Consider the following 18,908-nt stretch of genomic DNA (forward strand, 5'->3'; position numbering starts at 1 on the left):
GATAATGGTGGTATTGTTTGTCCTCTATGCAAAGCAGACAATGAATCAGTTGCTCACTTATTCTTTCAATGTCATCAGTAATACGCATTGCTCTAAAGCGCAGAAACTCTTTTCATTAGCAGCTTTGAATGAAAGGTTTACTTAATATGGCAGGAAAGAAATATGGCAATTTGAGGAGGCAACTCCTAGCAGTTCAACAGCTTATGAACTCCTTGAAACAAGTTTTCCTTGTTAAGGTTAATCTTATGCTTAGGAAGATTAAGAATGCGGATTTAGCTTGGTTCAACAAGCTTGCATGCTAGCATTGTACAGGATTTATTTCTTGTACGAGCTTTGTTGTACAGCCTCTTTAGAGGTGCTATGAGGTGTATGTATATTGTTTCTTAAACCTTTAGGGCTTGAAGGCCAACCTATTTGGTTTGCTTCCCTTCCCTTATCCGAGGTTGGTTTTTATGGTAATGAAATTTTAGTTTACCAAAAAAATGACTTGGGCCAACATTATAAATGATATGAAAAGTATAATTAAGAGATACCTTTTAGCAACAACCTTCCCATTGATTAAATATCATTAATGCTCTTATTTTCCACCCCTGAACAAAGCAAAGATTTTAGGGGCCCTATTATATCTTTTATAATTTTTTTAGATGAGACCCTTCATTCATAATAATGTAAATTTTTAATCTTTCCTTAAAATTAAAACACAGTATCTAATCAACATTGGATATAAGGGCATACAAATCTGCCAGAAAAAGTACAATCATAAAGATATAATTCAGACTACTACCTAAATATTAATGAAATCCCGTCAAAAACTACTACCTATATATATATATATATATATATATATATATATATATATATATATATATATATATATATATATATATATATATATATATATATATATATATATATATATATATATATATATATATATATATATATATCCAGGTTGATTGCTACATGAATGAATCAGAAAAGTTAAGCGATAATGGAAGTCTAACCAGTAATGTTAGATTTCAACTTCTTTCTCTTAGCATTAGAATCACCAACTTTTCTCTCAATTACTGCAAGTTCTTGCAAAGGATGATAGTTCATTGACATTAACACTTCCTTTGCTTCCTCAAGCCTTTTCTTTTCATCTCTCTGATAACACGCAGAAATCCAATAAATAATTGATTAGGAAAGCTTAACTATTTTCATACAACAACAATGTCAACTCAAACCTAATCCTAAAAGATTCGGATCGGCTACATGAACCAATAGATTACTTCTAGTTGTTCTATTGTTGTCCATATAAATGAAAATATCCTAAAAGACGAACCCTTACATAAGTGTTCTGGAAGACTATAAGATGCTGTTTACAGAGCTTGAGTTCCATCTGAAGCGCATTGATACGTGAATCAACAGGAACAGCACATTGCTCCACCATTTGTTTTTGTCTCCCTCGGATTATTTCTGGCTGCCACACATTCAAAGCTACTGAAGCTTGCCTAATAGACGCCGGAATCCATTAGAACTACCCATCAATTGCAAATGATCCAATTGAACGGAAGAAATCTCCTATACTAATTTTATCATTACCTGACTTTTTGTAAATGCGACAATTCCGAAGCAGCTAATTTCATTTTCTGAGTTTCTTTATCCAAACGCACCTGTAAATCCTTAATGTTTCTAGAATGTTCAGCAATCCGACTCTCGATTCTGAGAACAGCTCGTCTATGTGCCGCAATTCTTCTAGCCTTATCTTTCTCATACCTATATATTCATAATTCAATCAAATGAATACGAAACCCTAACGTTGAGAATTCAGTTTGAGAATTCAAGAGGGAAAGAAAAAACACCATGATTTGTAGAATTCTTTAGATGAAGAAGATGAAGAAGAAGAGGAAGTATTGGAGATAATCGAAGGGAAGTCGGCGGAGAGTAAAGAGGACCAAAGTGAATCTTCCTTCGATAAACGATAAAGGCGTTTACAAGAGACGGAGATGCAACAAAGGTCTTTGAAGCTAAAAGATTGAGTGTTAATGGCGGAAGTTTGGACTCCCAATTCAAGAATTCTCCTCCATAGTTCATCTGGAAGCTCCGACATGCTTTCCCGTCTTTTCTTGACAATGGAATGCTCACTTTATTTTGCATCCCTTTTCTCCCTCTCCCAGTCAAAATGTCAACCCGCTATTGTTCGGTTCGTTAACTCCATAATTCTCATCAACTACTTCATCCGTTTTGAAATAATCGCTACATTACATATAATGGTATTATTTATCTTTTAAATTTATTTTATGTATTGTGGTTAATGTGTAAGAAAAAATATAGTTAAGTGAGAACTTTTTTGAATCGTCTAATCGCATACTTTCATTATATTAAATTTTTATAAGGAAAAATTCTATAAAACTACCTATTCTATACCTGCTTTTGCATAAAACTACCTTTTCTATTTTTTTTTTCAAAAAACTACCTTATGTAATAATATTGTTTGCAAAAGAGTACCTATTAACGGATTGGTTAGTGTTGACCGTCAAAACTGACGTTGACTATCACGTGTGAAGCACGTGACCAATTAATTTGTGCTTCCTTCTTCATTGCTGTGCTCATCATTTCAGAATCCATTTTCGAATTCCATAAGCTTTTCTCTTCTTCTTCGAAGAAAGCGGGTTATCCTCTTCGAAATAGCTGTTCAAAGCTCTTCAATTCGCTCTCTTGTTCGTTGAGACATCTTCCAGCTGAAGCGTCTAACATTTAGAGGTATGTTTCACCACTGAATTACGGATTTTTTCTTCTTTTTTTAAATTTTCTGTTGTTTGTAATGTCGAGCCTTCATTTCAAATGCTGCTTTAATTTTTGTTATTAATTTCTTGTTTTTATGTTGTCATTTGTTAATTGATTGTTGTTGCTTGAGAATAATGTATAATGGTTCCTTAAATTAGATAAATCTGTAAAATGAAGAAATTGAAAATCTGGAAAAAAGCAAGTACTTCGAAAATGCAGCATTCTGAGTTGGCAAATGAGTTGGTCAATGTTAGGAAGGATGAGGCGGAGCTTGAAAGAAATGATGTGGCACATGAGGTTGTGGATGACCTGGAAAGAGCAAATATAGTTGTTGATGTTGGGGAAATGGGACCACCAAACACATGTACGGGTTATAAAGAATGTATTAGTGCTAACCCTAGATCTGAAACAAATAACTCAGATGCTATTTCAACCCTAAACCTTACACCATTTGAGAGAGGTTTAACCCTACAACAAGAACTTTCTGAATCTGAGGTTAGCAGTGATGATGACTACAATTGCGGTGATGAGGATGAATATGAGCATGATTCAGATTTGTTTGCAGAAAATGTAGTTTATGGTCTTGATGATGTGTTTATAGGTGATGATGAAATTAGATTGTTAGTAGATAAGGAGGTTGATGAGGAAAACAATAGAGACATATACGTTAATGATGATGAATTGGAGCTTGAAGATGTTGATTTGGGTGCATTGAATGTTGATGAGGAAGGTATAGCAAGCTATCCTACATTCAATCCTGAGGTTGATTTTAAGGGTAAGATCGTTTTGTCTTTAGGCCTTAAGTTCCCTTCTACATATGTCTTTAGAAAAGCGTTAAGGTACCATGCTATTGAATGTGGTTACAATTATTGTTACCTGCATAATGGTAGATCTAGGATAACTGTTTATTGCTACAATAGATGCGATTGCGTTAAATCGAAAGGTAGAATTGTGAACTGTGTTTGTGGGAACGATAAGAAGTGTTTTTTTAAGGTTCATGCTGTGAAGTTGAAAGATGAGGAGACACTTCAAATAAGGAGTTATTTTCCCGAGCACACTTGTGCTCACCAACACCAAAATAACAAAGTCACTGCTTTGTATTTAGCTGAGAAATACATACAAGATTGGAGGGAAAATCCAAATTGGGAATTAAAGGCATTTAAGAAACGGGTAAACAGGGAGTTAGGTTGTGAAGTGAAATATTCTAAATGCTACATGGCTAAAAGAATTGCAAAGAAAATGTTAGTCGGTGATGCTAGTGAAGAGTATAGCAGGGTGTGGGATTATGCGGAAGCAATAAGGAGGTATAACCCTGGAAGCACTGCAATCGTCAAATGCATCGGAATAGAGACACCTCCACCCTTGTTTCAAAGGATGTATATATGTTTGCCAGCATGTAAGGAGGGTTTTGTTGCTGGCTGTAGGCCTATTATATGTGTTGATGGGGCGCATTTGAAGGGACAATTTCCTGGGATTTTGCTTACCGCTGTAGGTAAAGATGGGAACAATAACATCTTCCCTGTTGCATGGGCTGTCGTCGAAACAGAAAACGTAGAAACTTGGACTTGGTTTCTAAATCTCCTTGTAGAAGACCTAAAGTCGGTTAGTTCATCAAGTAGTTGGGTGCAAGCAGGATGTGAAGATTTTACCTTCATGAGCGATAGGCAAAAGGTATGAACTTAGTTGTTTGATTTCTATAATTTGTTTGAATTCTAATTAACATTCTAAATGCTAATGTGTTCACAATGTAGGGTTTGATTGAAGCTTTAAACGCAGTGATTCCTGAAGCCGAAATTAGGTTCTGCTGTAGGCATATATGGGCTAACTTTAAGATTAAGTTCCCTGGAGAGTTGTACAAGCATCACTTTTGGAAAGCAGCAAGAGCTTACAACAAGGTATGGATGTTTCATAATTTAACTTTTACAGTTTGATTTTAGTGTTGAACTAATTAGTGTTGATCTTACCCTTTACAGTTTGATTTTGATAGAGAAATGAATCAAATAAAGAATATTTCTGTTCAAGCATATGAATATCTAGCTGCTATTCCTGCTAAACACTGGTCTAGGCATGCTTTTCCTATTAGGAGTAAGTCTGGGATGTTGTTAAATAATTGTTGTGAGTCATTTAATAATGTGTTAGTAGAAGCTAGGGGAAAGCCCATCATTTCTCTTATGGAGTGGATTAGGAGATATGTGATGCAACGGAGTGCAGCCAAAAGAGAAGGATTGGGTAACTTTAGAGGTGTGTTAATGCCAACAATCTCCAAAATGATTGAAAAAAATTCAAAGGAAATATATGGTTTGAGAGTAATCCCAGTGGATGTGTCTGAGTTTGAGGTGGACGATGATGAAAAAAGTTACGTTGTGAATTTGACCAATAAGACATGCCTCTGTGGAAGTTGGAATCTTCTTGGGATCCCTTGCAAACATGCCATGGCTTGTATTTGTATTAGAAAATTGGATGCTACTGAATTTGTCCATCAAGCGTATCTTGTAGAAACGTATGCAAAGACGTATGCTCCGAAGTTTTATGGTATGCCAGGACGCGAAATGTGGCCGACAACCACTTTAGCAAAACCTCTTCCTCCACCATTTCGAAAGATGCCTAGAAGGCCTAAAATGAAGAAAAGAAAAAAGGAAAACGATGAAGGTAAAGGAGGTAACAATCCTGTAAATGTTGTTCGAGAATTCAAGCAACGAAGATGTGGTAATTGCGGTAACTTAGGCCACAACAAAAGAAAATGCAAGAATCCAGCAAAATCAAATCCAACTGGGGGAAAGTCAAAGGGTGGAAGGCCTAAAATGGGAAATCCTTGCACCAGCAGTCAACAAACGCAAACCGGAACAGCAACATCCACTTCATGTATAGTGGATCAACAAAGTCAAATATAGAGCTGTATTTGAATTGATAATGTACTATGTTTCTTTGAATTTAATGTGCTGAATTAATGTAAGACATATACTCTATTTTTAGAAGAACAGCATGTAATCAAATGTTCTGTGGAGATTTGTGCTTTGCTGAATTAATGTAAGACATACACTGAGATCAATGTGATTGTGTTGAGTGTGCTGTGCTGTGCTGTTCATAGTGGATTAATGTTCAGATCAATGAGATTTGTGATTGTGTTGAGTGTTCATTTAATGTGCTGATTGTGTTGAGACATACATGTTGTATGTGCTGTATGTGTGTATCAAAGCAACTTGCTGAATCAGCTACCAAGGGTAATCAAAGCAACATGCTATATGTGCTGATTAAGATCATTACATTAGATATGTGTTGTATGTGTGTATCATGATCAATTTGCAGAAGATTAGATGAACATGCCATGACAGCAACTTGATGAATCAGCTACTGAGTAAGATGCTACTGAATCAGCTAACAAGGGTAATCAAAGCAACATGCTATATGTGCTGTATGTGTGTATCAGGATCAATGTTCAAATCAATTGATCATTACAGTACATTACAGCCTTGAATCAATTTCAGATCAATGTTCATCATGTGCTGAACTGATTTTGTTTAAGGCTGAATCACAACATTAACCATACACATTACAGCAAAAACACCAAACACACCAAAAACATCAAACACACAGCAACCACAACAACCCACATTACATTAACCATACACAGCAAAAACACACCAAACAAACAAACACACCAAACAACAAACAGCAAACACAACCTACAAAAGAAATTAAATTGACAAAATAAAAGATTAATTCATTCAATGATCATGAACAATTTACAATACCCAAATCACTGTTACAATTATTCTTAAATAGGTCCTAAACTTCAAATAATAGCCTTGATTAATACAACAAACACTAACAAAAAACAAACGAAAAACCCTAATGCAAAGCTTGTAAACTGATTTCCATGCTTCCTCTCAATCATCCATTTCTTCTTAATCCTTTTAATTTCTGAAATTGCTTGTTCCTTTTCATGTTCCAAGCAACAAACCCTTGATGTCAAGATCTTGATTTCGGTTGCCAATTGTCGCTTCTCCTCCACAAGCTTGTTCGTCACTTCTCTTTGCCAAACAGCCATTTCAGGTTGATCAACCCATTTAAACTTCTTGCATCCCCTCCAATTTGTATCAGGATCATAAAACACGCAACTGTTAAACCTTCTTCCTGGATTATCCTTGGTCCATGAAACCCTCATTGCAAAGGGAACTCCACAGCCACAGATTTCAGGTTTCGAGTTTTGGGTTGAGGAAGAAGATGACATTACTAATTACTAGCAAAAATTTAAGGTTTTTCGAAGGAAAACGAGATTAATTTAGGGTTTTTTGAAGAATAAGGGGAGTAATTTGGGGGATTTCGAAGAGGAAAGGGAAAAATTAGGGCTTTTTTCGAAGGAGGAAGGGGAAAAATGGCATGGAATTTCTGAAATGAAGGAAGGGATAGATATAAAAGGGGCACGTGCTTGCCACGTGAAAGTCAAACGTCTATATTGACGGTCAAACATTCAAATCCGTCAAATGGTACTCTTTTGCAAAGATAAGTATTACATAAGGTAGTTTTTTGGAAAAAAAATTACATAAGGTAGTTTTTTGCAAAAACAGGTATAGAAAAGGTAGTTTTATAGAATTTTCTCTTTTTATAATTTTTGGTTAAGAATAGTTTAAGATATAAATGATTAAAATTGAGTATTAAATTGCATAAAAATGATATGTAGCAAGCATAATGGAATAAAAGAAGTATGAAAGGAAATTTTGTTTTTGGCTAGGTCAACTTTTTTCTTCTCATATTATGATCATAAAATTTAATAATTATGTTTTAAAAATGACAAATGACGGTCTTATAACTATTTGTCAAATGCAATAAAATTCTTGAATGTTAATTTAGTATGTGGATCCTTATATAGATATTAGATCTAAAAATGGTTGTTTATTTAGAAAAATATTACAATAATATCACTAAATATGTTCTATTAGAGTCCATTTATTCATGTAATAAGTGATGCTATCACTGCTATTATGTCAACTTATTTCAAAAAATATTTGCAAATAATACGCCTAATTAGTAGTATTTTGGTTGAAAAAGAATTTTTTAAATTATTTTAGCAGTATTTTTTGAAATTTGTGCTTATTGCAATCAACAAAAACCTGAACATTATCTTTTGAAATCCGCTTATATGGTTATTAGTAATTTTTGAAAAAAAATCAATAAAAATCATAAAAATTACACGTGCTCTATATATGTCTTTATGCTAAAAAGTTCGTGCAGACACGGGTCTTATACTAGTTTATGATAGAAAAGGAGACTCATTTAACAAGCGTTAGTGGGTTTTATATAATGTAAATGCTAGGGATGCAGGCGGGGCGGGTCTAATAGGAGACCCGCCCCATCCCCTTTGATGGGTCATGGGGCGGGTACGGGTATAAAATTCATACCCACCGCGGGGATGGAGATGGGGATGAGTTTTAGGTGATACCCGCCCCGCCCCGCCTCACGAAATGTACAAATTTTGAGAATTGGAATACCCTAAATTATTTTTCAAATTTCTGAAAACCTTGAATTATTTTCAAATTTTTTAAAAAACTTTCAAAACCCCGGTTTATATTTCTTTTAAAAAAAAAGTTTCAAAACCATAAATACTTTGGGCCTTTGAAACCATCAATAGGAATGTCCAATGCTGGCCGTCAACTCAACCCATCATTTGCTTCTTCTGAATCTTCAGTCTTCACTTCACTGCTGCACTCCCATCTTCTTCTTCTTCTTGAAACACTCCCATCTTCTTCAATCTTGCTGTCCCTGTCGTCATCTTGAAAAACTCCAGAGCACTCCCGTCATTGGGTAAGTTTCTTTCAGTTTTTGATTGTCATCGACTCATCGTCTCTGTCTTTTCTCCATTTTTTGATTTTCTTGTTTATTTTATCAAGCCAACTTCATTGAGATGGATTATTTAGATCTTTTCAGTTTTTATGTTTGATGTGATCTAATGTTTGATGGATTATTGAGATGGATTATCAAGCCAACTTCTGAATGTTTTAAACATTTTCTTGGTGAGATTGAGATATTTCTTAAGTGTGAAGGTAGACGGAGGGAGGTGATGTGGTGGTGGTGGGAACTGGGAAGGTTGGAAGGAAGGGTGCATTCTGATTGTCTATGCCTTTTCTTTCTTTTTTTAATTTTTTAATTGTCTTTTTCAGTTTCTTTTTCTTAAATTAAAAGTTAAAAAGCAATAATTCAAGGAATCGGTTACATGTCATTTAGATTTTAGAGCTTTAAAAGAAAACTGAGATTAATGTTCAAATTATTTAAAAGTAATTGTTTCTACAAAGCATCTCAAAAAACTAATTTGGACTTTTCAAAACTAAATTACAACATTCACTAGCTTGTAGAGTGAATATTTGAGTGTATAAAAGTATATTGTTGGTAGAGTGAATGTAATGGTGTAGCATATTAAGCAATATGTTTTCAGATCCAAACCTACTCATTAATCATTTTAATGACAAATATGGCTTTTCATATATGTTTGTTTGAATTGAGACTTTGGATATGTGTTTTTCTTTGAGACTTTGGAGTTTGGATATGTTTTATGGGTTTTAAGGCTCAAATAATTGAAAATAAATATGTGACACAGATGGGTATTAAGCGGGGATTTGACGGGTGGTGGGGCGGGTAAAATGGGTATTAGACGGGGATGGATACCCAGATGGGGATGGGGATGGGGATGGTATTAGGTACAAACCCATCGGGGCGGAAGGGGAAAAAAATTAAACCCGCCGCGGGGATGGGGATGGGGATTGATTTACCAGATGGGGATGGGGATGGTAACGCCAATACCCGCCCCGTTTGCATCCCTAGTAAATGCCCGATAGAGGTATGTCTTTTCATTATAATCATAACCAAATGATTTTTGAATTTGCCAAATATGTAATTGGTGATGAAATCTCATTTATCCGTGGTGAAAGCCAAAACTATGTATATTTTAATAGATAATCATTACAACCTAAATTTAGATCAGTGCCTAGGAACACTCTTAAACGCCGAACAATAGAATTATATGAACAACAAACACATGGTCCTCCACTCTACATAATGAACCTTGTATGTGTGTAACAACACAATAAATAGATGAAAATTGGTTTATCTAAAAAAGAATTATTGTGTTTGAATTAATGCATGAATCACATAATGACCATAATATTAAATCAAAATTAATGAAAATATTTAGAGAATGGAATTCGTACATCAGATTTTCTCTTGTTCAGTGGATGATGTGGCGGCAAACATTAAATGCATAGAAATTGTTATTAAAGTATCGAATTGTAATCGGTCCTAGATGTTTTTTTTAACATATACTCCCTCCTATTTACCTTAGGTTTCTCATTCACTTTTGGGACACTATTTATCTATCACTCTTAAATCGTATTTTATTATTAATTTATAAGTTAAAACATGGTCGTGTGGGATCTTATTTGATTCATTTTAATATAAAGTTTATTAATATCAACTTTTTATAATTTTTAATTATACTACCTCTGTTCTGTTTTAGTTGTAACATAACAACTTTGCACAAGATTTAAGAAACAACCTTTTTCAAATCAAAATGACAATTTTACCCATTTCACATTGGCTCCAACCAATCAAATTTTTGATCATGCAATAATACAAAAAGTTAGGTTTCTTAATGGGAGAAATAAAATCATTACATTTAGGGAAAAGGTGATCTAATGTACATAATTTTCCACCAAAATATACAAAATTTTTGGAAGGCAAAATGTAGCTTTCCACCAAAATCAAAATACACTTTTTAGCCTATACAAACACTTTACTAATTTCTTCACATCATCTTCATCTCTTTATCTTTTTAATTCAACTTCAATCATAAGCTTTAGGATGTAATCCAATTTTAGCCATCAATTCTGAAAAAAAAACCACAACAATAGTTAAATAATGTTGGGGTGGGGGGGGGGGGGGGGGGGGGTTGGGTTGTCAATAGTTAACTTCTTCACATAATTCACACACTGCACAATGTCATTCAAGTATTGAAGATTTACTAAAGCGAAGAAGATGCAAATTGTGACGAGATTTTGGACCCGGACATGGAGGTACTCATTCTTACTTTGAAAACCTTCTTATAATGAATGATTATGCATACGATACTTTTGAAGAGTACACAAGTGAAACTTATGGGATTATAGATGTTAGTTTAAATTTGGGTATAACAAATTGCCAAACTCATTCAAACCCATAAGTAGAATTACAACCTAATGAACAACTAGAATAGCAGCCAATTAAAAAACCACAACAGCAACCAATTTAACAACCACAACAACAGCCAATGGAATATTCACAAATGCAGCTAAATGAGCAAACACAACATTAGCCAATTGAACTACAACAATAGCCAAATAAACGACCACAATAGCAAAGTAGGGAGATAAGCATTGAAACCAAAAAGTTAATTGTACAACAATTAACTTATCTCTCTAGACCACCAAATAGAATCCTGCCTAAGGGATCTATATAAGCAACTGCACTACAATATAATGTTTTGTAGTGGAAAATTTGGAGACTTTGAGAGAAAGCGAAAAATAAAATCTCAATTGGTAACGTTACTGATGTTGGTAGCAAAAAAAGGGGAGGGTACAAAGGAAAATAAATATATTTAACATGGAGACACTCAATGCCATCCCAATTGAAAAAACAACAACCATTAGGTCAATTCCTAATGAAATAAAGATGGGGCATTCACAAGTGTATAGAATGTTAAACGTAGGAGACCTTAGATCACACATAAAGTCAATCAAACCAAAGCTTTCACATGAACAAAGATTTAGGCGACTTAACTTCATTTTGTCCCAAATTATCCTGCCTACTGTTAACACATTACCAAAATTCAGCTTTATGTACAATGTAGTGCACATAGATAAAAAGTGGTTTTATATGAGCAGAGAGACACAACGATTTTACTTTTTCTCATGGGGTGAGGAAGAGCCATATAGGTGTACAAAACAAGAATTTTATAGGAAAGGTCATGTTCATAGCTGTTATTGCTAGGCTACTTGTTAACACTAATGGAAACATATTGTGGGATGGAAAATTGATAACTTCCCTTTTACAAAGACATAAATAGCAATCAAAAGTTCAGGCAAAAGGCCAGTAGATGCACCAAAATTAAAAGCAATTACAAAAGTCACAATGGATGTCATCATGCAAAAGTTAATTGATGAAGTGTTACCAGAAATCAGATCAAAATGGCCAGCAAATGAAGTTAGGGACATATGGATTTAACAAGACAATGCAAGGCCACATATATCAACAAATGATCATGCATTCAGTGAAGCTGCAACACAATATGGGTTCAATATTTGGCTAGTTTACCAATCGGCTTCTAGTTCTGACATGAACATTTGGATTTACGTTTATTTAATGCTCTTCAATCAATTCAATTTAGAGAATTTCATAGAGACTTGCCAGCTTTGATTAAGGCAGTAACTGATGAATATGATACTTTTAATCCAAGACTTTTGAATTACTCATGGATTCAATATTAGTTATGCATGCTTGAAGAACTTAAAGTCAGGGGTGGTAATCATTACAAGCAACCACACATGAGAAAGATAAGGTTGGACGGGTTGGGTGAATTGCCAAGTCATTTTGAAGTTCCTTCAAAACTTATAGATTTGACTCATCAATTTTTATGTCACAGTGTAATTAATCTCAATGTTCTTCCACCTGATAAAGATTGAGATAAGTTATCTATAGGAAGTGATTGTTTGTACATGTGAACTAACCTTCTTATTTTGTCAAAGCGTTAAACATTATAGGCTACATGTAAGATGAAGCATTTTGTAATGCATTGAAAGGCTACATGTAAGATGAAGCATTTCGTAAAGCAATGAAAGGCTACATGTAAGATGAAGCATCTTGTAAAGCATTGAAAGGAACATATACTATTTTGAAAGCATACGCATTAATTCATCATTGATCACATCACTTGACATTCCTTGTTTAGACATCTCTGGAACTTAGTCGTTGAGGTTGTTTTTAAAAGATTAATTTAATAAACATCATTCATCATTGTATTCCCAAGATTCACTTGTGTCATTTCCCTCTGGAAGAAAGGTTTAACATCGTTTTAATTAGCACACAAGTAACAAGGTTCAACCTCTTCTTGAGTAACCACAAGTGGCAATGAAACAAAACATATCTAGGGTTTGCCATAATTAAAAGGATTACTGACATTGCCATTTGAAAATGAGAAAACAAATAATCTTGTAGTGTTGCAACTAAATTAGAACAAAGGTAGTAATTGAAGTGGCAATGTTGTTAAATCTCAAAAACTAAAAATGGCATGTAACAAAGATATTGTTTATGTATCAGACTCATTTACTCAATGATGTATTAATTTCATTAGTTTTAACCCCCCCATCATCATTGGGAATTTACCGATCATCATCACGCATTTATCCAACAAGATCAAACATTTATTCCAAAAAATTAAACATAACCAGATCATAACTGATCATCATCAAGCATTCACCCAATAAGATCAAACATGTAATCCAACAAAATTGAAAATAATCATATCATAACATATCATCATCTAGCATTTATTCAACAGTATAAAACATTTAATCCAAAAAATTGAACGTAATCAAATCATAATAGATCATCATCAAGCATTTACCCAACAAGATCTAAAATTTAATCCAATAAAATTGAACATAATTAGATCATAACAAATTATCATTAAGCATTTGCCCAATTCAATCCAACAAAAAAAAAAACATTAATCAATTAAGTTTTAAAGACAGGGATATAAATGCTTATTTTTCACAACTGTGAATATGTAACGACCCGGTTTAAGTTACCCGGAAAATCATGTGAAAACATGATTCCGGTTCACAAACGGACACAAGAAAATTCATTTTCCACTCGGATCGTCAACGTTCCAACGGTAAAGGTATATGGTCAACGCAGGAAACAACGCCAAACAAAATAAAACAAGTCAGCGGAAGTCTTTACATACAACTCGAGAGCCTACCGGCCTCTAGACAAGCTAAAAAGTTGTACGAGGTAAAAAGAAAAATGTCTTAAACTTTCGTTACATAAACTGAGTTATTTCGACTCATAAACTTATTACAAAGTATGTCTTAGACTTGATGGTTACGGGTTCTAAGCTGAGTCCTCACTCCAGCCCCCAGCTGCAATCAACCTACTGCATGTCGTATGACAACACGTAGCAGGTTCCAAAGAATGACCAATACACATAAGAGACTTCATACATATATCAAACAGGTTGAATACAAGCATAGTGTTTACCCTAGCATGCAAAGGCTCTAATACATATTCTTTATTCAATATTTCCAATCTTGTAACGTTGCCCGTCCTGTTCGGGTCGTTCAAGTATAAACCATTTATTTTTAGATAATTCCAACTTGTAACGTTGCCCGTCCTGTTCGGGTCGTTCAAGTATAATTTCAAATATTTTTGGTGGAATACACTTGGGAGAGCTAATCCCAAGGCAACGACCGACCTAAGACGTTGCCCGTCCTGTTCGGGTCGCCAAAGGCTAAAGTATGCATACCCCCATGGTGACCGTAATGATCCAAAACTGCCATGGGAACAATAATTATAATATTACAAACCAATCGTTAACCTTCTTTGGGTAACATAACCAAATATCCACCCCTTTGGGTGACAAACACATAAATTCTCAATTTTCACTTAATTATTTCATATTATTTGAGGTGTCTAATCCTTATGTGATTTACAAAGCCTTGATTAGAAATAAAACAACATTACTTGCACAACCATATAAACAGTATGGTCTAAGCGTGTACCTTAAACGCTGCAAACACACACGTTGCTCATGCACAATAGGAATTTCGCCCTCTTATAAATCGAGGTCCTAAACAACACACACACAAAACGATCACATATTAGATCGTGTTTACACATTTAATCCACTCCATACCATTAAGATATCACTAAGACTTGATAATTTTAAATGTTTTCATCCAATTTCCAAAGATTCCAAATTACAAATTCTGACCAGAAACTTTAAGGGTCATTTCGGACAGATTAGAAAATTCAAATGAAAAATCCGACTTCGCCATTGCGCTCGGAACGCGTCAATTACCTTGGGTACCAAATTTCATAATTTCTAACATCCATTTACTACTTTTTTAATTATTTTAAACGTTTAACGAGTTAAAAAAAAAACACATCGGATGCATAAACCAACAACGGAAATGACTAACGTTTTCCGAGCCGTCACCAATACCGAGACAGCAGCAGCTGTCCGGAACTCTCATTACATTATTATTGTTGCTATTATTATTTATATATATTCATACACAAAAACCCCATCACAAAGCATAAGAGTTATAAAAATAAAAAGAATAGGCCCATCCATAAGATCTTCAAGAGACTTAAGACTCCACAAATTATGATAATTAGATTAAATACTTAATTCTCTTAACAAATTAAAATTTTGTAGAGAATTATAAAACAAAAATCATCCTTCTTGAATCAAGACATATACATAAACACACAATCCCTCAAGCAAACATCCAATTTTGCTAAAGGATTTATAACTTCATAGATTACTACACTACTTGATCCATACCATTAAAATTCCTATTAACAAATTGTAATTTATTTAGAGAAATGTGAATCATAAAAGAAATTTATTTAAATATCAATATTAACTTAATTTTTTTTAACAATTTAAACTTTGTTAAAGAATATAAATCAAAAACATAACTCAATCCTTTTAACAAAATTGAAGTTTATTAAAGGATTAGTAGAGAAAATTATATATAAAAGAATGTATATTCAATCCTCCTAAAAATCATAGGATATCATCATACATAAAATATATTCACCTTAGAAATCTTATGAATAAAATTTATAATAACAATTCAACTAAACTTACCCCTTGAACAAAAGATTGAATTGAACAAACCAAAAGAATTTTTTTTTTCTTTGAGAATGCCGAACACAAAAAGGAAGCAAGGAGGGGAAATTTTTTTGAATTTTTTTATGTTCAAGGGATGTTTAAAATGGTGATTAAAGATGATTGAAATGCTTCAAATGCTTGAGGATTAATGAGGAAATTAAGGACCCATCTTAAAAGCCTAATACACAATTATGAGAGGAGTTACAAAACTCCTCCCATACTCCCAAGGCCGGCAGCCCCTTCCAATCCCCTTATATTTTATTTTTTTTTAATAATTAATTAATTAATTGAGTAATTATTGTGTTATTGTCACAACAGAAAAGAAACGTCACGCGATAAAACTCGTTACCGTTAAAATTAAACCTACTTTATTACTTATAATTAACTAAATAAAGTAGCATAATTTAGTATCACTTATTTATTTTATTTTGTTATACTTATTTTATTATATTTTACTTATTTCTAGACCTGAAAATTACGGGGTGTTACAGAATGCTCATTTTAAGGGGTATCCTTCTATCTGATATTTGAGGATCTTCAAATCCAATAGTTTTTGGCATAATTGGCTTTTTTTTGGGTGATTTCCATACCACCTCATCATCCTCAGGAAGACCTTAATAAGAAAGGGGTATCTTGCTTTGGGGAGTCAAGAACCGAAGAATTTTCATAATTAAGATAATAATGATCATACCATGAACCATGAACATTGTCATAGCTTAATGTTTTCAAGGCGCCTACTAGATGTAACATTTGGGAAATTAATATTTTAATACGAGTAAGTTAAAGAGAATTATCAGTGCGAGAATGATCTTAAATATACATGACATGAAACATTCTCAATTTAATTTCTTCCTTCTTTTCCTTTTCTTTTATTTTGATTAAAATACCCAAACCCTTTCTCCCTCTCTCACGTCGACAACCCAGAAAAACCCAGCCAAGAGCACCTTCCCCTTCCACGACATTCCTCTTAGAACCTTCAAACCCGTATTTCTCTAAATTTCTTTGAAGAAAACGTCAATGGCTGCGAGGGCATGACCCATTCTTCTTCTCTCTGATCTTCGAAGGACCTGCGTGCGAAATCAGTGAGTCCTTCTTCTTCCCTTCGTGATTTTCAAGGTAACTTATCTATACTTCTACATTCTTGATTGTTTTGTGTAAATTATGGCTAATTGATCTTTCTTGCTCATTTCCCTCTGTATTCGAACCACAATGAGTGTAGAATCATCTGAAAATTTCCCTTCCTTGACCTTGAATTCTGCCGATTTGGGGAAGGAATCAGTGAGTTTTTGTCTTGTTGATTAAACATCAAATCCAAGCCGAAAATAAAGCTTTGAACCTAAATTTTTCCGTTTCTTGCTGCTGCAAACAGAAGGTAGTCCTTCTTGATTTCTTTCCTTGTTTTTCTTTAATAATCATGCTCTTATTAATATACTTTCCCTTGTATAATCTTTCATTTATGTATTAAACCCTAAATGTTGTTGAATCTTGAAATGTGTATGAGTTAGTAGATGATTCATTAAATTGGAAATTCATGGAAAATGTATTATTAGTGAGTTTTGTGATGATTGATATGTGATTATAAGAGATTGTGATTGAGGAGTTTTGGGGAAGAATTCTAAAATCAAATGTAATTTGGGTTTTATGATGTATAAATGGTAGATTGTGGAATATTGAAACAATTTGTTGGAATTATTAATTAGTACGTAATTTACAAAGATTAGAATATCGATAGGATGTTAGATGTAGAAAGATTATGGAAATTTGATGTTCTTGAATATTAGTAGATTCTTGTGAAATTACTAATGGTGGATAAATCTTGTTGTTGTTATTAATTGAATAGTTGGGTGAATGTAAGTGTTGGATATAACCCTTGATTATATATGATTGGTTGTTATTGAGAGTATCTAGGGTTTGTGTGGAAATTATTAGTTGAATGGATAAACTAGCTGAATCGTTCTTTTGGATAGCTTGTTAATCTTGTTTAGTTTCTTGGTTTTGAGTATAGATGAACATGGAAGTGTTTGAATTGAAATACAAAGGGAATTGTGGAGACGTATAATCTTTACAAGAATATAAGCTAGACTAAAGCAAGGTTATTTATTTTGATGATATTGAGGGTTGTAGTTAGGACTTGCACAATCTCTGAAATGAGAAATATTAGAATAGAAGATGGAACTAAGATGCATTCTTAGGATGAGATGCAATGAGCTATATGAACCTAGTTGTAGTATCGTATGCTTTGTTGTGATGCTATATTTGTTATGCTTCAGGAGGCGACATTATCGAGGAGCCCTTCTAGTGATCGCGGAGTACCAGATTTAGCTTCTTGAAGCGTTCTTTAGGTGAGTAGTAGCAGTCCCTTAAAGGGTCTGGCCAGACTACATTCTTGAAAATAAACTTTTTGCTAAAGCTCTTTTGAATTGGAAACTGTTGAGACAAATGTTGTTGTGAATGCTTATGTTGATATTATGATATGGTCAATGGATCGGACTTGCGAGCTGGTCATTGACGGAGTTGAGGGACATTGTTCCCTACTCCCTGTTTTTGAAGTGAATTGTCATTCAGATATTGACTAACTTCACCCGAGAGTGACATAGCCTTAGAGCTATGGATGCTCTTCTCAACTGGACTCCTTGTGCGCACATAGATCTAGAAAACTGATGTTGCTTTTAAATCTATGATTTGAATTACTGTGTTTTGTTGTTTTGGATTGTTACTTCTCATTCAGTTTAATTTGACCTTCTGTTGTTTCCAACTTTTAGCTTGTCTACAGAGCGGAATCAGTCTGGAATAATGGATTAGCGGAGATGATTGGAGGTTCCAAGGATGTATATTGAGCTGAACACTTAGGAATTCGTAGTTTTGTATTAGAACTGAGTATGTTATTGTGCTGACGTAATAAACTTATCTTGTCAGAGGGTACAAAGGAATTAATAGATTTATTGGATCCCATTAGGGATATTATCAAGCGGCTTAGATTAGAACAAGTAAAAAGGAGGTACAAACAAATATGAAAATAATATGAATTAAACAAGATTCGACCCTTTGAAACAAAGCTCAAGAATTGTTAAAAAAAGGCTTTTAAATTTCATTCTATAATAATGCAATCATATAATGAGTGTACGTCACAAGGTATAAGCGATCAAGCATGTGAGCTTGCTATAAGTATACACAACATATTAGAAGTGTATGAGCACGCCACTAACACTTTTTC

General features: G+C 33.8%; 2 protein-coding genes across 2 annotated transcripts; one reads left to right on the forward strand and one right to left on the reverse strand.

The window, feature by feature from the left end:
- Positions 1-934: 934 nt before the first annotated feature.
- LOC130818735 (F-box protein SKIP24) lies at positions 935-2,218 on the reverse strand. Its single transcript, XM_057684922.1, has 4 exons — positions 1,845-2,218; positions 1,585-1,758; positions 1,331-1,493; positions 935-1,146 (listed from the first exon to the last, which is right to left on the reverse strand). Exons 1-4 carry the CDS (start codon positions 2,090-2,092, stop codon positions 1,000-1,002), a joined length of 732 nt encoding a protein of 243 aa, XP_057540905.1. The 5' UTR covers positions 2,093-2,218; the 3' UTR covers positions 935-999.
- A 157-nt stretch (positions 2,219-2,375) lies between these two features.
- On the forward strand, positions 2,376-5,833 carry LOC130818734 (uncharacterized). Its single transcript, XM_057684921.1, has 4 exons — positions 2,376-2,745; positions 2,928-4,440; positions 4,521-4,664; positions 4,743-5,833. The coding sequence occupies exons 2-4, from the start codon at positions 2,941-2,943 to the stop codon at positions 5,658-5,660; spliced, it is 2,562 nt and encodes an 853-aa protein (XP_057540904.1). The 5' UTR covers positions 2,376-2,745; positions 2,928-2,940; the 3' UTR covers positions 5,661-5,833.
- Positions 5,834-18,908: the final 13,075 nt, after the last annotated feature.

Source organism: Amaranthus tricolor, chromosome 7 (genome assembly GCF_026212465.1).
Source record: "Amaranthus tricolor cultivar Red isolate AtriRed21 chromosome 7, ASM2621246v1, whole genome shotgun sequence".
In the NCBI taxonomy this organism is placed as follows: domain Eukaryota; kingdom Viridiplantae; phylum Streptophyta; class Magnoliopsida; order Caryophyllales; family Amaranthaceae; genus Amaranthus; species Amaranthus tricolor.

What these genes read in the sequence shown, in the direction of transcription:
- LOC130818735 (XM_057684922.1), bottom strand. Translation starts at nt 2,092, where the DNA reads ATGTCGGAGCTTCCAGATGAACTATGGAGGAGAATTCTTGAATTGGGA. An exon ending in AAAGAATTCTACAAATCATG is followed by an intron (nt 1,759 to 1,844) that starts GTGTTTTTTCTT and finishes ATGAATATATAG; the next exon opens with GTATGAGAAAGATAAGGCTA. An exon ending in TCGCATTTACAAAAAGTCAG is followed by an intron (nt 1,494 to 1,584) that starts GTAATGATAAAA and finishes GGCGTCTATTAG; the next exon opens with GCAAGCTTCAGTAGCTTTGA.
- LOC130818734 (XM_057684921.1), top strand. Translation starts at nt 2,941, where the DNA reads ATGAAGAAATTGAAAATCTGGAAAAAAGCAAGTACTTCGAAAATGCAG. An exon ending in TCATGAGCGATAGGCAAAAG is followed by an intron (nt 4,441 to 4,520) that starts GTATGAACTTAG and finishes TTCACAATGTAG; the next exon opens with GGTTTGATTGAAGCTTTAAA. An exon ending in CAGCAAGAGCTTACAACAAG is followed by an intron (nt 4,665 to 4,742) that starts GTATGGATGTTT and finishes TACCCTTTACAG; the next exon opens with TTTGATTTTGATAGAGAAAT.